Genomic DNA, 19,789 nt, shown 5'->3' with positions numbered 1-19,789 from the left:
AGCTACGCTGAGTTTTTTAGTATTTAAAAATATTCTAAATAAATAAATAATACAGAGAAGAAGAAGAGGAGGAGTTGGTTTTCATATGCCGACTTTCTCTACCATTTAAGGAAGAATCAAACCAGTTTACAATCACCTTTCCTTCCCCTCCCCACAACAGACACCCTGTGCGGTAGGTGAGGCTGAGAGTGTGGTGACTAGCCCAAGGTCACCCAGCTGGCTTCATGTGTAGGAGTGGGGAAGCAAATCCAGTTCACCAAATTAGCCTAGTGTATGTGTGGCAGCTCATACCAATAGGGCCAGTAGCCATTACTGCAGTCGCAGCAGATTTAGGGTTTTTATTTTTATTTTCCTGCACACAGAAATTATCCATTCATGTCAGTCTTGCTTGTCAGAAGTACATGTGGGACTGAAATCCATTTTGTCTGCTTAGTTTTCCAAGTTGACTGACACACTTCTGGAAAAAGTGGTAGTAATGCATGCAAATTTAAATATATAAATTTATTCCAAATTAAATATTATGTTTTCATTCTCTTGCCATTTCACTGCAATTATAAACATTTTACATTCATTGTTCTATGTTAATTTTAGGGTTTTTTTATTTTCCTGCACAAAGAAATTATCCATTAATGTCAGACTTGTTTCTCAGAAGTACATTATAGTGAATTCACTCTTTCTACACTTTTATTATAAATGTTTTAATATGGAAGCATTTTTAGATCTAGGTTTTTATGGCTGGGTGTTATTCTGTGTATTAATTATACCCCCTCGTATCAACAACAGCAACAAAAACACATGCTCGGACAAAGCACCAAAATAAAATGTAACTATGTGTAAATGTTCACAAAAATTTATCCTTGAAAGAAGACTGTCCAGACATAGAAGAGTGGAAAGATAAGTTAGCAGAGTATGCAGTGATGACCAAGCTGACACGCCATGTAAATAAAAGACCCAGAGAAGAGTTCCAAAAAAATAGGAAATTATATTAAGCATATGTCTCGTAAAATATATATAAATAGACATGGAAATTCTTCATTGTAAAGCTACACTGGAAAAGTATATAATAGATTTTAGTGAATTTAAACAAGTTCATAAGAGATTACAAATGAGTTAGAATGATTCATTAATGGCTAGTCCTATTATGTTAGTGCAAAGTACATATATTATGAGAATGAAAAATTAAATAAAAAGCAGCATATTCAATGTTATAAAGTTATAACAGTATATTAGAGGGAAGATTACAAGAGGGAAACAAAAGACGATAGGTTCACCCAGGTAAAGCTTGTTTTTGTCTATTCTAGATTTTGTGCTTGTATTGTGTTGTTTGTGTTTTGTTGTTATGTATTTTATGTTTGTATTTTTATGGTTACAAAATAAAAACTGGCAAGAAAGAAAGAAAGAAAGAAAGAAAGAAAGAAAGAAAGAAAGAAAGAAAGAAAGAAAGAAAGAAAGAAAGAAAGAAAGAAAGAAAGAAAGAATCTGCTTCACCTTCCTGGAAAAAAAGATTTTTCCTCTGAAACTTGCAAAAGTGCACATTCACCTGAATTATATGGGCTATATATAATTATATAGTGTGTTGGATTTGGACTGGTTCTGACTTCAAAACCCCTCTTAATGGGAGACCAATCACCATCTCTCCTAGGACTGTTTTAGGGTTAAAATGGGGAGATCCAAGAATACTGTTCAGAGCTCCTTAGGGAGAGGATAGGTTAAGTAAGTTATTGTCCCTAAAAGGAGCTATTTTGGCTGAAATCCTAAACCCACTTGCAAATGAGTAAACCCCATAGAACCCAATGGAGTTTACTTCTGATCAAACATTCCCAGGACTGCACAGCTAAACTGACAGAAAGTATTGCTGATAGGAAGTGGTGATGCAAATCAGCGCTCTGAACTGAAACCAAACCCAAATAAAAACAAGACTTGGAACTCAACCCAAGCCTAAAATGAGTTTGTTGCTTAAAGCCCAAACCAGAATAGAATCCTCAGCAGTTCAAAATTAGTAGTTCAGTAAGCAGAAGGACAGAATTATATTTTTGATGGTGGTCAGAAAAGGCTCTTTCTGTTACTACTTGTGAGCAAAAATGTTTAGGAACAGACAGCAAATTGCCTTTTAATGAGGTTCAGCATAATCCTCCCCTCCCCACTTTGGAGATGGATTAACCCTAAACTGTATTCTCAATGTGCCTGCACAGATTTAGATAAATCATCAATTTTTTATTATGGCATTTATGCATACTATTCCTCACGGCTTGGGGAGACGAAAAATAGAAATACTTGAAATCAGCTAAAATTCTGTGTTCTATTCTGCTAAGCTTATCAACGTTAAAAGAATATGTGGAGCCAAAATCCATTTTGTCTGCTTCGTTTTAAAAGTTGACGGACACACTTCTGGAAAAGGTGGTATTAATGCATGCAAACTGCAAGTTTATATAATTTTTTTCCAAATTAAATGTTATCATGTTTTTATTCTCTTGCCATTTCACTGCAATTATAAACATTTTACATTCATTGTTCTATATTACATTTATCTGGACCAGTTCCAAGTTGGTGAACTGGATACGAAACCATTTTAATGAAGCTGATACCTGCGCCTTACCCAAACTGGAAATATATATACCTATATATATACCTGAACTGCAATTGAACAGTTTTATTATTTTAATTGTTTTTTATTGTTATTATTATTCAGTGATATAACAGATAACTATTTATTTATTTATAAACCATCTTTCTTACTGAGGCCCTGGATGGCTCAGGCTAGCCCAACCTCATCAGACCTTGAAAACTAAACAGGTTTGGCTCTGGTTAGTATGTGGATGGGAGTCCGCTAAGGAAGTCCAGGGTTGCAACACAGAGGGAGGCAATGGCAAACCACCTCTGAACCTCTCTTGCCTTGAAAACCTACAGGGTCGCCATAGGTCAGTGGTGATTTGATGGCGCTTTCTGTGTCTACTTTCTTGCTGAGACTCAAGGCAGATTACAGAATAATAAAATAATGCAAAAATACAACAGAAGATAATGGAGGTGAACCATTGGCAAACAGCAGAGGTCCACCTGGGAGGGCCAGGTCACATAGAACCAAAGGTTTGGGGCCTTCAGGTGTCTAGGTACCAATGCTCAAAGTTTGGGCAATAAGTTTGGGCAAGATGGTGTGGGGTCTGGAGACCAAGTCCTATGAGGAAAGGCTGAAGGAGCTGGGTATGTTTAGCCTGTAGAAGACTGAGGGGTGATATGATAACCTTCTTCAAGTACTTGAAAGACTGTCACATAGACGATGGTGCTGAGTTGTTTTCTGTTGCTCCAGAAGGTCAGACCAGAACCAACGGGTTGAAATTAAATCAAGAGTTTTCGTCTAGACATTAGGAAGAATTTTCTAACAGAGCGGTTCCTTAGTAGAACAGGCTTCCTTGGGAGGTGGTACGTGCACCTTCCCTGGAGGTTTTCCCTGGAGGTGTGGGGGGAGGCTAGATGGCCATCTGTCAGCAATGCTGATTCTATGACCTTAGGCAGATCATGAGAGGGAGGGCATCTTGGCCATCTTCTGGGCATGTAGGGGTCACTGGGGATGTGGGGGGAGGTAGTTGTGAATTTCCTGCATTGTGCAGGGGGTTGGACTAGATGACCCTGGTGGTCCCTTCCAACTCTATGATTATGATTCTAAGTAGGAGGAGCTTGAACTTCTAATGCATACAGAGGGAAATGATTTAGTAGGCATTGCAGAAACTTGGTGGGACAATTCCCATGACTGGAATGTAGTAGTGAATGGAGAGGAATTCAGAATTTTATTAATACGGTCGATTGACCAATCAGATATCAGTACATCAAATTATCCAAACTCAGTAGTGCTGTACAGTAGTAAAACGAATTGGTTACATGAATAAAAATGCAAGATCAATAAAAGCAATCCACAGTTAAAATTACCACCTTAAAATTCTAGAGTTGTGGAGTATTTTAACAGTCTTTCTCTGACAAGGCCTGCGTATTTTAATAGCAGCAGCACAGAACTTAGCAGTTTGAAATTAAAGCTGTGGAATTTCTCCCAACAGGAGCTTCTTTGTCATGAACTCAGCTGACTCTTCAGGGGATTGGCCAAGCCAGGGGGAAATAAGCTTAGAGCGGACTTCACAATAGAATGGGCAACAAATCAGTACATGTTAAATGATTTCGATGTCCCCTGTCCCACATGCACAGAGCCTTTCTGATCTAGGGATCTTCTTGTATTTCCCTTCTAGTACAGCCGATGGAAGTGCCCGACATCTGGCAAGGGTAAAAGCCTTACTATAATTGATAAGCTCAAGATGGAAAAAGTAAGTTTCAGGGGAGACTAAGGCCCAATTTTCATGGAAGATTTTGATGCTCTCTTGCCACAGACCAAAAAAACCCACACCGATTTAAATGTTTTTTTTTCATGGCCGCAGTTTATCCCCATCAATCTCAATGTAGTTTTGGTTTTTCATGGGAACAAAGCACGCTGTATTTGACAATGGTTTGGTCTGTCCCTTTTGCAGGAGGCCTCCCCTTCCAACAAGCTCATTGTTTATGCCCGCCCCCAACTCCGCCCAGCAGATTACCTCGTTCAGTTCACCTCTGTGGGCACAGCCCCAGCGCAAAAAACAAGCACCGGTCCCTCTGGTCTCCTACATTTTTCTTCCACCCTCGCTCTGTTCTGCTTTTAGAGCAGTCAGATTCCAAATGGGGGGGGGGGCAAGGTAGCGCTTTCCCCAAAGCTTCCCTCTATTTTCTATACGTGTAGAACCCATGACAGACAGGATGGGGGGGGGGCAGGAATTGCATCCATGTGCCCAGAGAAGTGTTTAGCTCCAACCTGTGCCGATTCAAGAGGAGTGCCTTGGATTTGCCGCTCTCTAGATGCACATTTTCCCCATCCTAATTCTCAAAACTCTTCTTGGGGGCTGATTGTTGAGTTTTGAGAATTTGGATGGGAAAAAGGTGCATCTATAGAGCGGCAAATCCAAGAAAAAACCTCCCGTGCATAAATGGCCACTGTAAACCTCTTGCATTAAAGCAATTTCCCAGAGTATGTCCCCCCCAGAAGGCCCCTGGCTTGCTCGCCGGCCCTGATCTGGCATCGTGAGAGAGAGGAGGGCTCCTGGCTGGTGTGCCAATCCTGATCCAGCCAGTGTGCATGGTGGGGGAAGAAGAAAGAAGGCTCCTGGCTTGCGCGCCGGCCCTGATCCGGCCCCAGTGTATCGTGAAAGAGAGGAGGGCTCTTGGCTGGCGTGCTGGTCCCAATCCAGCCAGTGGGCATGGTGGGGAGGGAAAGGAAAGAAGGCACCTGGCTTGGCGCCGGTCCCGATCCAGCCCCAGTTCATCGAGAGAGAGGAGGGAGACCCAGAGCAGACTGGCTGCCCCTCTTCAGAAGAGTGATGGGAGGGAGTTTTGCCTTGGGTTTTCCGCTCTCAGGATGCACATTTTCCCCATCCGAATTCTCAAAAATCCCCCCTACCCCAACAGCCCTTTCCCTTGAACATCCCTCCGCGGGTCCAGCTGCCCTAGACCAAGCTGCCACCACCACCACCCCAGAGTGGGAGGTGCACATGGCGTGGCCCCGCCGGTCTCCCCCTGGAGCCATCCGTCCGGCATCCCCCTTGGGCTTGGAGGTGTGGGCCCAGCTCCAAGGCCCATCCCGGGCAAGGGGCAGGGAACGCGTGCCGCCTGCCCGCCCGCCAGCCTCCGGGACGGAGGGAGAGAAGTGCCAGAACTCTAGGCAGGCAGGTAGGCAGGCAGCAAAAGGGGGGGTATTCCTAGCGAAACTCCCCCAGCCAATCGCCGTTCTTGGGGGAGGAAAAATTAGCCGGCATGGGCAGGGACAATCGATCCGAACCAAGGAACAAAGGCATTTTTTTCATGGAGATCTGAACCAAAAACCGCGCAGCAACAGCAAAGAACGGAGCAAAACAGGTTTGACTTAACGCAGGCATGAAGCGGTTTTTATTCTTCAATTCGGATCAGTCATGAGAAATCAAAAATTTGAACCAGGCCAAAACAAAAGTGAAACCGCAGCAAACCTCCGTGAAAAAATCCCCTAAGAATCTAGATTTTTCAGGGGCCAAAAAGAGTGGAGATTTCCCAAGTTCTGTCTGGTGCTCAATATCTTCCACCCTTTGCTTCAAGTGACTTGATGCCCGATCTATACCCATAGCTAACAAGGAAGATAGGGAGAGGCCCAGGCCGGCTGTTTTGTTAAGGACCGTCTTTAACCATATTGACTGAAACTTATCCTGTAAGAGCTAGGAGTGTTTATCTTGCAGAATGCAAACTTCATTTATTAATTTAATAAGGGTTGGTGGGGGTTTTTTGCACAGGGAGAATAAGAGAGAGAGCATTTTGGCCATGAGAGACAGTGGAGGAGAGGTTTCCTACTTCCGCAGCTATTTTTTTTGTAATTCTGAGTCCAGTTTGTGCAGTTAAAGCTCCTTCAAAAAGCCATTTGCCTAACATACAGACCACACACTGGCATCTCCAGCAAGGGGCTTTCAGAGCAAGTGAGAAGCAGAGGTGGTTTGACATTGCCTTCCTCTGCAGAGTTTTCCTTGGTGTCTCCCTTCCAAGTACTGACCCTGCTTAGCTTTCAAGATCTTACGAGATCAGGCTACACCATGCCATCTTCCCTCCCTTGGTTGTTGCATTGTTCGTTATACCTGTCCAGCTGCCCTGCTATCCTTAAGCTTTTTACTGTCCTTATCACTTTCTTTGTGCAAGTCTTGAAATGTCTCATTTCTGTCTTTGACGCTGAATTTCATAAATGAATCCAATACTCTACTTAATCTGGTTATCAGAATCAAGCTTGAAGGAGGCGGGTGAGCTTCCGAGGCTCCTATCTGAACAAATCCCTAGAAGGAAAGAAACAGCTTTCAGTCTCCAGATTCACCATGTCTGGCAGGGGATATTATAATGTTCTCAGAGCGGAGGAGATAAGAGGCACCAACTTTGAGCTCATAATATGTCCCCCTGCTGGGACAAATTATAGTTCTTTTTTGCATGGCTGTTTCACTCACCATCACCCCTCTGACAACTTCAGGTCTTTGCGTTGATTATGCATGCTGCTTCTGGCCGTCAGAGGTTGCCTTGCTCTCACCCTGCGTTTCCCCGCATTTTGCCTGCATTTTGAAATTCAAGATAAAAGAGGTCTCTGAAAACATGGGCAAAATGCAGGGAAACACAGGGGGAGAGCAAGGCGACTTCTGATGGTCAGAAACAGCATGCATAATCCAAACAAAGACCTGAAGTCGTGGGAGGGGTGACAGGAGGTGAAACAGCCATGTGTAAATGCATAGAATGGGGCTGGACTCTGGCATGCTCAACTGATGGCAAAGGTGCACTGATGTCAATTATGCATTTAATGTGTTAGAAAATAACATTGACCAAAACCATGAAAAGGAAATAGTCGCCTGTGTAATTGTGTAATATATGTATGTATTTGTGTAATTATATGAATTTTAAAGAAGAGTAAAAAAAACCAGAATAATTTACAAGTGCCCTTTGAACAGAACTTTTCAATCAGCAGTTTTATAGTACAGTCCTCAGCCTACTAAGTCTATTAAAGTTAATGGTATTAGAAAGGTTAACTCAGCTTAGGAGTGCACTGTTAAATAAGCATCTGTCATAAGTTTATGGTTGTACTTAATAGAGATGTATGCCGTTACAAAATCAAATGTTATGGTTCAAAAGCTAGACAGATAGTGAAAAAAGAGCAAACGGTGTATGTAATTACCTATTCTAAACGTTAGTTGATGAACATGGGAAAGTCATTGAATTCTATGAATTCAGTAATAATTGTAAGTTTGTATTTATGAGCTGTTCTACAATATGAACTATTCCACATTAATTATTTTTGGTAGCAACAGGCAAAGGAAAATTTTTGATAAGCCCAAAGTCAACATAGCTCCTCAATAAATGAGACTATTGTTGCTAGTGGCATGCAGCTCCTCGAGCCAACCAATTTCTTGTAACTGTGAAGAAATTATCATTCCTCCGAGTTCATTTGGAAATGATGTTCCTGACACCCCCATGACCAAGATTGGGTGGAGGGGCAGGGTTTGCTGGCAGCCTGCAGAATGAGGGAGCCAGGGGACATGAAGCGGCACATGCATGAAGCATCAGCGGCAGGCAGTGAAAGCCATTTTTGGAGTTGCCTACCACTGTTGCCCCCAGTAGGTGCGGGACTGAAGATGTAGGCTCACTTGAAAGCAGTAGCAGTGCCGGTAAAGTACTGCTGCTCCTCTTCTTCTGCTGCTGTTGCTGTTGCATACCTTCAATTGCCCACATTGTGACTAAAGATGGAATGTGTTTTGCTTTGGGATACTTCAGATCCCTATAACTAAAGTAAAATTAGGTAAAATGAGCCCTTCTATTATTCCATCTGATGGTGATGGCTCCCCTTATTCTGCCAATAGGTATGGACATTGAAACTGAAATCATACATACATTAACAAGGACATAAATCCCACTGAATTCAGTAAGCTTTACTTGCATACACAAAATAGCATGCATGGCTGCATTCGATTGCAGGAACATGAGTACGATTATGAAGCTAGAAGAGGAGGTACAAGTGATACTTTCCACCTCCTTTTGCCTAACCCTTATTTGAGTACAGACTGCAAGAGTGGAATATACACTCTTCTCCCACAGCAATGCTGAACACAGCTTTGGTTTTGAGACACACCCTGCCGTCTTCCTTTTAGACTCCCTTACATTTTATAGCTAAGCTCAATCGTAAATCATTGTTTGCAACTAAAAAAAAAGGGAGTCATCCTTTGTAGTTTAGCCATAGATCCTTTGTAGTTTAGCCAACTCCAGCTCGTTTTTTGTTTTCGTAATTAGATCTTGATTTTCCAGTAATTTTTGGCACACACTTATTTACCCACAGGGAAGTTAATTAACAGGTCTTCCACTTATAATATTTATTAAAATATTTATATACTGCTTTTTGGCATGTTGCCTCTCCGCCCCCCCCCAATGTAGTTTACAAAAAACATGGAACTAGAGAAAACTATGGATAAAAACAATCTGAATATAACAAACTTAGAAACCACCCAAACAATACACAGTGGCCCAAACAAAACAGAAGTCCATTAACAATATTCAACTTAATATCATGACGGATGTTGACTGGAGTTGCTTCCTAGCACTTCAGGTGAATCTGTAGTTATTGCAGGAGTCCTTATGAGCATAAATGCTGTATGGTCTACAGATTCCCCTGAAGAAGCCTCTTGGGCGAAATGCATAGGGAATTTTTATTCTGAGTAATAAAAAAATCTTTTTACCTATTTTGCACTGTTCCTTAGCCTTATTTTTATTTCCTAAGGTTTACAAGGCAACAACACAGACCTCTCTGTATCTTCTTATAATTTGGCTTATTATCACTGATACTTTTCTAAAAGTGCTACAGTTTCAGTATGTCATAGCTACATGGTTTCATCCTGTTTTAGAAATCCTGATTTGAAGGCAAGAAACAACCAGAATTTATTAAAGTTATCCAATTTGGAAGTAAACAGTTTCCGGTTCTTTCCAGCCGGCAAGTTTTCTATCTGAGGTCTGCGGCCAAGAAGATAGAGCATGCAAGCTTGAGGTTAAACCAAGCTTGTTCTGCACATAAACCATATTTAAATACAGGTGATGTTAACTAGGGCAGTAGTACTCAGGTGGTGGTATGCTCATCACTGGGGAAATGCAGAAGTTGTCAGGGGTTTTCATAGCCATTACTAAGAATTTGCTTTCTCCCAACACCCATGTCCACCCGCAAGTGTGATGTACTCTCTCCAGCTGACCCTATCTGCCATCTGTGACCTTTTCACATGCTAACAGTAACTCTGGAGTTACTTGGTGTTTCTCCTAATACCGTTCCCCCTGCTCACCAGTAAGTTTTATTCATTGATTTATTTATTATATTTTTATCCTGTCCTTCCCAACTAAAGCTGGTCTCAGAGTGGCTGATAACGTAGAATTACAAATAAAATTGTAAATATCAGATAAATAATTAAAACGTTAGATTATCAATGAACAATAACAGGGCCCTGACCATGGCTATCAAATGATGGTGCCATTTCCAGGTATGGGGAACAGTGCGGACCCAATGTGGAGAGCCAAAAGGTATTAATGCTAGGTGCAACCATTAGGGTAAGGATAAGCAATAGGAGATTTGGTGGCCAAAACAGTTCTCAAAGTCTTTCCTTCTGAACCTTGATCCAAGGACCTCTCTTCACATGCCTGTTATGCACCTTATAGAGACTTCAAGGACTTGGAAGAAGGTAATTTTGTGTGTGTGCGTGTTGCCAAATAATTTCTGACATTGCAACTATGAATTAATGATCTCCAAAACATCTTATCACAGAATCATAGAGTTGGAAGGGGCCATACAGGCCAGCTAGTCCAACCCCCTGCTTAATGCAGGATCAGCCTAGAGCCGTGTTGGCGAACCTATGGCACGCGTGCCCACTTCGGCACTCGTAGCCCTCTCTGCCGGCACGCACGGGTAAGTGGCTCGCCCGCCCCCTCCCGAGCCTCCCGTCCTGCACTTCAAATGGCCTCCCGGGTCGTCTGGGCCCTCCCTCTCTCAGCTGAGCTGCGGCTGGCTCAGCTGTTCCTCCAAGCCGCTGGCCTTTCCGGCTCTGCCTCGCCCATCTCTGCCTCAGGTTCCGGGTGTGCCTCGTGGTTCCTGCCTCGTGGTTCCTGCACTGTGCGTGGCCGGCCAGGGACGAAGGCGTTGAACTTGGGCTGCTGGTGACGGGAGGCCGCCCGGGGCTGCTGGCAGGAAGGGTGAGTGCCGCGCTGGGAGAGGGGCTGCTGCTCTCTGGCCCCCTCAATCCCCCCTTGCTTCTTCCCTTCCTTTGCATCAGGGGGCCCGCCTTCTCTGGAGAGAGGAGCCTTCTAGCCCGTCTGCTTCCCCCCCTCCCCGGGGGTTCCCTCCATTGCAGGGTTTCTCTGGGGCTTCTTCTTGGACATTTATGCATGGGGGGGGGGGTTCCCCCTCGGAAGAAGCAGCTCCTCGTTTCTTTCTGGGCGAAAACGCACGGGAGGTTTTGCCTTGGATTTGCCGCTCTCTAGGTGCACATTTTCCCCCATCTGAATTCTCAAAACTGCACGAGGGCTTGTTGAGTTCTGAGAATTTGGCTGGGGCAAATGTGCTTTTGGAGAGCAGAGTTTTGAGAATTCAGATGGAGAAAATGTGCATCTAGAAAGCGGCAAATCCCAAGGCAAAACCTCCCATGCATAAATGGCCTTTCCTTTTCCTCTCGCCCTCTCTCTTGCTCCCTCTCCACCCCTCTCCCCAGCTCTAACCAAGCTGCTGGCAATTTTGCATTGTCCCCCCGCATCCCTTCTTTGCAACACCCCTCCCCGCCTTCCGACTGGGATAGAAGGGCTCGGGGTCTCCGCTCCTGCTTGTATCTGAGGAAGGGACCTCTGGCTCTCCAAAGAGAGAGGCTCTTTCTTGCCCGGGAGGTTTTGGCTTGGATTTGCCGCTCTCTAGGTGCACATTTCCCCCGTCTGAATTCTCAAAACTACATGGAAGCTTATTGTTGAGTTTTGAGAATTCGGATGGGGGAAATGTGCATCTAGAGAGCGGCAAATCCAAGCCAAAACCTCCCATGCATAAATGGCTAGATCTCTCTCCCCCCCCACCCCCCGCAAATCTTTTTGGTCTCTAGGGTGCTGCAGGACTTGAACCAAACTATGCATGACTCCAACTGTGTGGGAATGCCTAAACTAAAACCTCAGTATTCAGGTTTTAATTTAATTTAATTAATTCAGCAATTAAATTGCTGCATTGGCACTCGGTGATAAATAAGTGGGTTTTGGGTTGCAGTTTGGGCACTCGGTCTCTAAAAGGTTCGCCAACACTGGCCTAGAGCATCCCCGACAAGTGTTTGTCTAGCCTCTGCTTAAAGACTGCCAGTGAGGGGGAGCTCACCACCTCCCTAGGAAGTTGATTCCACTGTTGAACAACTCTTACTTTAAAAAATCCCCCCCCCCAATATCCAGTCAGTACTTTTCTGCCCATAATTTAAACCCATTATTGCGAGTCTTATCCTCTGCTGCCAATCCTCTGTGGATTGGATTGCTCAGGTCTTGCAAACTGAAAGCTGTGTCTTCCTTTATTGAGTCAATCCATCTCATGTTAAGTCTTCCTCTTTTCCTGCTGCTTTCAACTTTTCCTAGAGTTATTGTATTTTCCAGTGAATCGTCTTCACTGGAAAAGCCCCAGCTTAGTTATTTTAGCTTCAAGGGGGAATACCATCTGCTTAGGCTTGCAGTAGTCAAATACATATACACCTCACCTGCTCACTCTTATCCATAAAAGGAGAGAGTAAGTGGTTTGGAACCTCAAAGGTCTATCTTAGTTGTTTACACTGCAGGAGAAGGGGTACTTTGACTGCCCTTTTGGATGAATATGGCCTGATTTACACATGCAAGAGAACCAGGTGGTAAAATGCCTAAGTGGTGTTAGAATGCACCACATCAGACTGCACATTTTAGAGTGTTCCCCTGGGTTAAAAACTCCCTGCAAAGAGAAGAGTTAAAACTTGTCTCTCTGCTATACTCAAGGAGTGTTTTTTTAAAAAAATGTGAGGAGCCATAAAAAATTGGAACCCATGTGCAGTTTGTGCATTCCATTCTACCACCACCTCAGTATTTTACCAAATTCTCCTATAAGCACAGCTTGAGCCCTGGAATGTGCAAAGTAACCCTTGGAGCATATATGCAGGTTGTTTGTTTTTCACAGCTGCAGCTGACTCATGGGTGTAGTCTTTGGACTAAGAAGCAGAAGTGCCACAGAAGAATGATCTATATAGAGATAAGAAGGCTGAGGGACAGAGACAATTTAAGGGGGGAAACCTTTTTTCTTCAGTCCCCCCCCCCCATTTTCCCAACAAATAAATTGAGAAACTTTGGTAGCACTAATAAAACTTCCTATGATTTTTTTTTTTTTTTTGCTTTTGGACTGATTGAAATGCTTACAATTACATCATTCTCCTCTCCTCCATTTTATCCTCACAATAACTCTGTGAAGTAGGTTAGGCTGGGAGGGTATAACCAGCCCAAGGTCACCTAACAAGATTCAATGGCAGTGGGGATTCAAGCTTGGGTCTCATAAATCCTATTCGACAGCACTTTAACTATTTTACATCATGGTTTTGAGCACAATGATTTATTCACTCAAAATGTGTTGTATGAAGGGTTGAATGTAAGACAATCTACAACATTTAGAGAATATTTCCTGTATATACTGTAGACATATATACTGTTTTAGAGGATATATTTATAATAGAAATGGGATTAACTCTGTTCGAAAATTAATATACTATAATGTGTATGATGGTAACATGTGATTAAGAATTCACTTTCAATGTTATAAATATACAGATATATGCAATTCAGGGGACAATCCTAAACTAGGTATTGGTTGGTGGGGGTGGCTGCAGGGAAACATACCTGCAAAAAAGGCTTAAGTGTCTAACTAACTACAAGACACACTGTCCATGGGCTGGATCCGAGTCCCCAACAAGGACTTTCACTCAGACATTGGCTCATAAGTTCCTCACTGGAAGCTCAATTCCTAGGTTGGCAGAGGTGCTGTTCATATGGGGCCCGTGGCATGCAAGGAAAGGGGGCTTATGTAGGGCTGCTTGCTCCGGGTTGGGAAAGCCCTGTCCTTCAGTGTTACTCCTCCGACGATGCCTGCCACAGCTGCTGGCAAAATGTCAGGAAAGAAAATACCAAGACCACGGTCACACAGCCCGGATAGCCTACAAGAACCGATGAACTCTGACTGTGAAAGCTTTCGACAATATTTTGAACCCTAGGAGTATTTGTGTTAAGTGTCCTCAAGTGTTTCCAACTCATGGCGACCCAAAGATGTCCTCTCTTTGACAGCCTTGCTCAGGTCTTGCAAACTGAAGGCTGTGGCTTCCTTTATCGAGTCAGCCCATCTCTTGTTGGGCCTTCTTCCTTTCCTGCTGCCCTCCACTTTTCCTAGCATGACTGTCTTTCCCAGTCTTCTCATAACGTGACCAAAATACCACAGCCTCAGTTTAGTCATTTTAGCTTCTAGGGTCAGTTCAGGCTTGATTTAATCTATAACCCACTGATTTGGGTTTTTCTTTTTGGCAGTCCACAGTATCCGTAACCCTCTCTTCCAACACCATATTTCAAAGGAATCCACTTTCTTCCTATCAGCTTTCTTCAATGTCCAGCTTTCACACGCATACACAGGAATCGGGAATACGACGACATCAATTAACTTGATCTTCGCTGTCTTTCCCCAGTGACTCTTGCCTTCTCATAATGTGACCAAAATACGGCAGCCTCAGTGTAGTCGTTTTTAGCTTCGAGGGTCAGTTCAGGCTTGATTTGACCTAGAACCCACCGATTTGTTTTTTTTTTGGTAGTCCACGGGATCCGTAACCCTCTCCTCCAACACCACGTTTCAAAGGAATCGACTTTCTTCCTATCAGCTTTCTTCAATGTCCAGCTTCCACACGCATATACAGTAATCAGGAATACGACGGCATCAATTAACTTGATCTTGGCTGTCTTTTCTAGTGACTCTTGCCTTCTCATAATATGTCCAAAGTATGACAGCCTCAGTTTAGTCATTTTAGCTTCTAGGGTCAGTTCAGGCTTGATTTGATCTAGAACCCCCCGATTTGTCTTTTTTTGGCCGTCCAAGGTACCCGTCCCACTCTCCTCCTGGGAGCGCGCCTTCCCCCTTGATTTCCCTGACCTGGAAACCACTGGCTTTCCGCCCCCTTTCTCCGACGGGAGAGCCCAAACAGACCAGCCGACCACCGCGTGAGGCACCACGCCCAGTTAGGCTCCAGCCCTCCGCGCGCCCTTTCCTGGGCGCTCCCCGCCCTCTTGGCCGAGGCTCCCCTTTCTTTCTTTCTTTCTTTCTTTCTTTCTTTCTTTCTTTCTTTCTTTCTTTAAAAAAATATTTTTTTATTTTCTTCATTTAATATCTCAACATAGAAACTGCGTCCAATACTAAATAGTAATAATAATAATAATAAAAAACTAATACTATCCCTAATTTAACAGTAAAATGACTTCCCCCTCTCCCATCTAGAAATAAATTGTATAAACTTTTGCTAACGGAGCTAATCCCGATATTATTGCCGAGGCTCCCCTTTCCCCCTCTGGCTGCCCACGAGCTCGACAAGGAGTTGGGGAAGCCCCCCCCTCCTCTGGGGGAAGCCCCCCCCTCCTCTCTCCCCCCCCCCATTTCCCCGCCTTTCCCCTCCACGCCCCCGCCGCCGTTTCCCGACACCTTGTCCCCTCGCGGCTCCTCCCCCTGGCCGGCGCGCTCCCCCGCCTCCTCCTGTGGCGCCCCTCGCCCTGCTTCCTCCGGGTGGTGGCAGCCCCGGGGCTGTGTTTTGCTTTTTGTCCCCCCCTCGAAGCCGCAAAAACTCTTTTTGCCCGGGCGCTGCGGACCCGCCCGGCCCGAGTGCCGAAGACTTTTTTGGTTTTGCGCGCCAGGGGACCGAGCGGCGCCGGCTTCGCCCGCAGCCTCCCGCGATGAAGGTCAGTAAGGGAACCGCGTCCCTGTCCAGCGGCTCCTCCTCCTCCTCCTCCTCCTCTCTTTCTGCCAGCCGGCGGGTCTCCCCCGCGCTTGCGGGGTCTTTCCCCGTGGCGCGCGGCGGTCCGCGCACGACGGCGCACGAGCCAGGGGGGCGGCCGCGACCTCTCTTCGGCCCCCTGAGCTTCGCGCGTCCCCGCGCTTCGCGGACGGGCCCGCCGTTGTGCGCCGCCTCTGAGCATGTGCAGAGTGCCCTCCTCCTAGCCCCTGGGGCGTTCAAGCCGCCTCCCCGCATCTGGAATTAGGAGTTGGCACCACCTCTGAGCATGTGCAGAGTGCCCTCTTCCTAGCCCCTGGGTCGTTCAAGCCGCCTCCTTCCCACGTCTGGAATTAGGAGTTGGCGCCCCCTCTGAGCACGTGCAGAGTGCCCTCTTCCTAGCCCCTGGGTCGTTCAAGCCGCCTCCTTCCCGCGTCTGGAATTAGGAGTTGGTGCCGCCTCTGAGCACGTGCAGAGTGCCCTCTTCCTAGCCCCTGGATCGTTAAAGCCGCCTCCTTCCCACATCTGGAATTAGGAGTTGGCGCCGCCTCTGAGCATGTGCAGAGTGCCCTCTTCCTAGCCCCTGGGTTGTTAAAGCAGCCTCCTTCCCACCTCTGGAATTAGAAGCTGCCTTATACTGAACCAGACCCTTGGTCCATCAACGCCAGTATTGGCCACTTATGCATGGGAGTTTTGCCTTGGGTTTGCTGCTCTCTAGATACACATTTCCCCCCAACTGAATTCTCAAAACTCTGCATGGGGCGGGGAGGCTTATTTTTGAGTTTTGAGAATTTGGATGGGAAAAATTTGCATCTAGAGAGTGGCAAATCTATGCATAAATGGCCATTGTCTACTCAGACTGGCAGCAGCTGTCCAGGGTCTCAGGCTGAGGTCTTTCACATCACCTACTCGCCTAGTCCCTTTAATGGGAGAACCCGGGGACTGAACCTGGGACCTTCTGCATGCCAAGCAGATGCTCTACCACTGAGCCACAGCCCTCTCACCATTTGAATCCCTACTCTTACTTAAAAAAAATACACATCCATAAATTAAGCATTAAAAGCAGTACCAAAAGCCCCTTGGATTTGTTGATGAGCCTATAATTTTCGTCCAGAGTTACCAACCTCCAGGTGGGCCCTGGAGATCTCCCGGAATTACAACTGATCTCCAGATGACAGAGATCAGCTTCCCTGGAGGAAATGGCTGGTTTGGAGGCGGGACTCCACTGAGGTCTCTCTCCAGGATCCACTCCCAAAATTTCCAAGAATTACCCAAGCCAGAGTTGGCAACCCTAGCTGCCTCTAGGAAGCTCACACACAAGTCATGAAGGCAACATTCCAACATCTTGTACTTAGTGGTACACTGTCTCTAAACACAGAATACTGCTTTACACAGAAATAAACTTAATGTATGTTCAGGATGGGTAGGCCTGTCGGTCCGCAGCAGCCAAAAAAATAAAAATAAGGTGTCGTGCACCTTAAAGGTTAACAAATCTGTTGTGGCATAACTATGAGCCAGAGACAGCTTAGATTCAGAGAATGTACGTTGAAATCATGTGATTTGTAGACTGATGTGCATAGTACATTGCCAGGGGTTTAGGTATTAATGCTGTATAGGCCTGCAGTCTTCAGCACAAACCTAGTTCGGTTTATTTGTTAACTGACAAAGTTTCAACCACTGACAGCAAGACACAAAGGTTTAAACACTAAACACGATAGTAAAAACAAAAGAAAGTATGTGGAAATGTGTTCACCATTTGGATCACAGCTTACCAATTCAAATTAGAAGTAGGCTGACTTTCTAGTGCAGGATAGGCAAACATTTTGACCCAGGGGCTGGAAAAAAATGCAGGGTCTGCCTATGTAGTTGGTGGTGTGCTGGCGGATCCCCCCCCCCAAAAGGGGGGGGAATAAGGGCCAAACCTCCAGGTGGGCCCTGGAGATCTGCATGTATCACATGCATAGAGATATGAAACTGAAACAAGGCTGCTTTAGAAATGTCAGTATGCAAAGCGGTGTTTTTGGTTTTGAGGCTCACACTTGGGAGGGTGATTGCACTGGATGAAAATAATATCTGCGCAATGTTTGGTCCTCAGAGGTCCTACTGAGGTAGCAAAGGGAGCAGTGGGAGAGTTGACATTTGATTTTCAATGCTTAGAACTACCATGCTCCAAATTCTAATTTTAAACAATTGCTGTTGTAATAGAAGGGAGCTCCTCATCAGACACCCAGCCATGACCTGAGCCCATCCCAAATTAGTTAACTGTGTTTTGATTCATTATTGTTTCTGACCTTTGTAACATCTCTCCGCTCCTGTTTTTCTGCTGCTTGTAACTTTTAAGTATAAATATATATCCAATGGATGTATCCCTGACCTGGATAGCCCAGGCTAGCCTGATCTGATCAGATCTTGGAAACTAAGCTGGGTTGGCCCTCGTCAGTACTTGGAGGTGACCAAGGAATACTAGGATTGTGACGTGGAGGCAGGCAATGGCAAACCACCTGTGAATGTCTCTTGCCTTGAAAACCCCATGGGGTTCAACGAAAAGGGGAAAAAAGGGGGGAACTCAACCTGAACTAAACTAAGACCCTTGAAGTTGAGCTAAAATTATAACAAAATTATAATATTTATTATACAGTGTACACAGAAACAATTGGCCTAATCATTAAAAAGAATAGATATGCATAGTTACTAACTTTCCAACTTTATTGCTGATAAAAACCATTGTTAATGACTAGTAATTAACCATACCCAGCTTGCTGGGGGTAAAGGGAGATGACTGGGGAAGGCACTGGCAAACCAGCCCATAAAACAAAAAGTCTGCCTAGTAAACGTCGGGATGTGACATCACCCAGTGGGTCAGGAATGACCTGGTGCTTGCACAGGGGACCTTTACCTTTACCTTTAATTAACCATACGTGTTTTGGCGTGTATGGCCTTCTTCAGTGGTCATATATACAATTTCAAATATTATAAAGACACATCCAGAAATACATATAAAGGGTATGCTATAAAGCAATAACCTTATATATTGTGTCGACTGTTGTCACTTATTGTTGTATACCTTGGATATTTCACTATTGGAATTGACCTACACAGAAGCCTTGTAATGTATTTCTAATGTTGTATAGATGTGTATACCATCAACCAGTGATAAAGCATATTGGCCCCAAGGGGTTGCCATAAGTTAGCTGTCACTTGATGGCCAAAAAAAAACTATGTATGCTTAATGCATTTGATGAAGTGAGCTCTGACTTGCAGAAGTTTAGGCTGAAATGAATTTTGTTGGCTTTTAAGGTGCCAGTTGACTTCTGTCTGATCATATAAAAATAGAATCCATGAGAAAATATTTTTCCATTGTGGAGCAAACAGCACTTCCTTCTGCCTTTGCTCACTCCACAATTTAAATGACAGATGTACATACTGATAAATCAAATGCTGGTTTAGCTGTCACCCTTTCCCCCTACCCCCTAACGCTTCAGGAAGGATGTGTTCCACTGTATTTTTAAAAGAACAGAAAAAGTCAGAAGACAGGAAATGTTCTTCTAAAAGTGAAAAGTGGTTCTGCACAGATGCTTTGGTGGCACCGGAGAGAACCAGCCAGTGAATGTCATGCGCAGTTGTCTTTTGCTGCGTTCCCCCGAGTTCTTGTCATGACAAGAAAGGTAGGTTACAATGCAGTGCAGACAGAGTGCTTCACCACACTAAAAATGTTCTGTCTTGAATCTTTCAGCAGTAGCAGGATAGAACTCATGGATACTCATTGCCACAGACCATTAGTGGATTGAATTGGCTGGGAAAGAGGCCATGAGAAAAACCAGGGCTACAAGAAGGTTGAACTTGAAGCTTAAAAAGCTTAATTGAATGGGCACAGTTGGGCAATAGGTCAGTTGTGGACTAGATTTGGTCTGCCAGCCATTAGCTCCCTATCACACATGGAAATGTATGGGATTTTACATATACAACATGCTTCTAACCTTGGTTTGTTTCCTTCCAGACTGCCGCAAAATATCTGCTGGGATTTCTTGCGGTTGCAGTTCTTATTACTGTCATTGCTGTTCCTGTTGCTTTATTGACAAAGCAAAGTAAGTCCACAGGGTTCATAATCTATTTAACAGACTCTAGTATGACAAAAACAGAGCTATCAAAAGCTATCCAGCAAGAGATGCAAAGCCTCAATGTTAGTTAACAGAGACTACATTGTATTTTCGGTG

General features: G+C 44.6%; 1 protein-coding gene across 1 annotated transcript in view; it reads left to right on the top strand.

Moving 5' to 3' along the window:
• The first annotated feature begins 8,361 nt into the window (after positions 1–8,361).
• DPP4 (dipeptidyl peptidase 4) overlaps positions 8,362–19,789 on the top strand; it is an 81,733-nt gene continuing 70,305 nt past the window's right edge. Inside the window, exons 1-3 of the mRNA XM_056861178.1 lie at positions 8,362–8,417; positions 10,656–10,779; positions 19,573–19,660. Coding sequence (XP_056717156.1) covers positions 8,362–8,417; positions 10,656–10,779; positions 19,573–19,660 — 268 coding nt within the window. The remainder of the gene's footprint in view (positions 8,418–10,655; positions 10,780–19,572; positions 19,661–19,789) is intronic.

The sequence above is a fragment of the Euleptes europaea genome, chromosome 15 (assembly GCF_029931775.1).
Source record: "Euleptes europaea isolate rEulEur1 chromosome 15, rEulEur1.hap1, whole genome shotgun sequence".
In the NCBI taxonomy this organism is placed as follows: domain Eukaryota; kingdom Metazoa; phylum Chordata; class Lepidosauria; order Squamata; family Sphaerodactylidae; genus Euleptes; species Euleptes europaea.
Note: the sequence above shows the minus strand (reverse complement) of the source record. Positions and strands in the feature narration are given on the sequence as shown.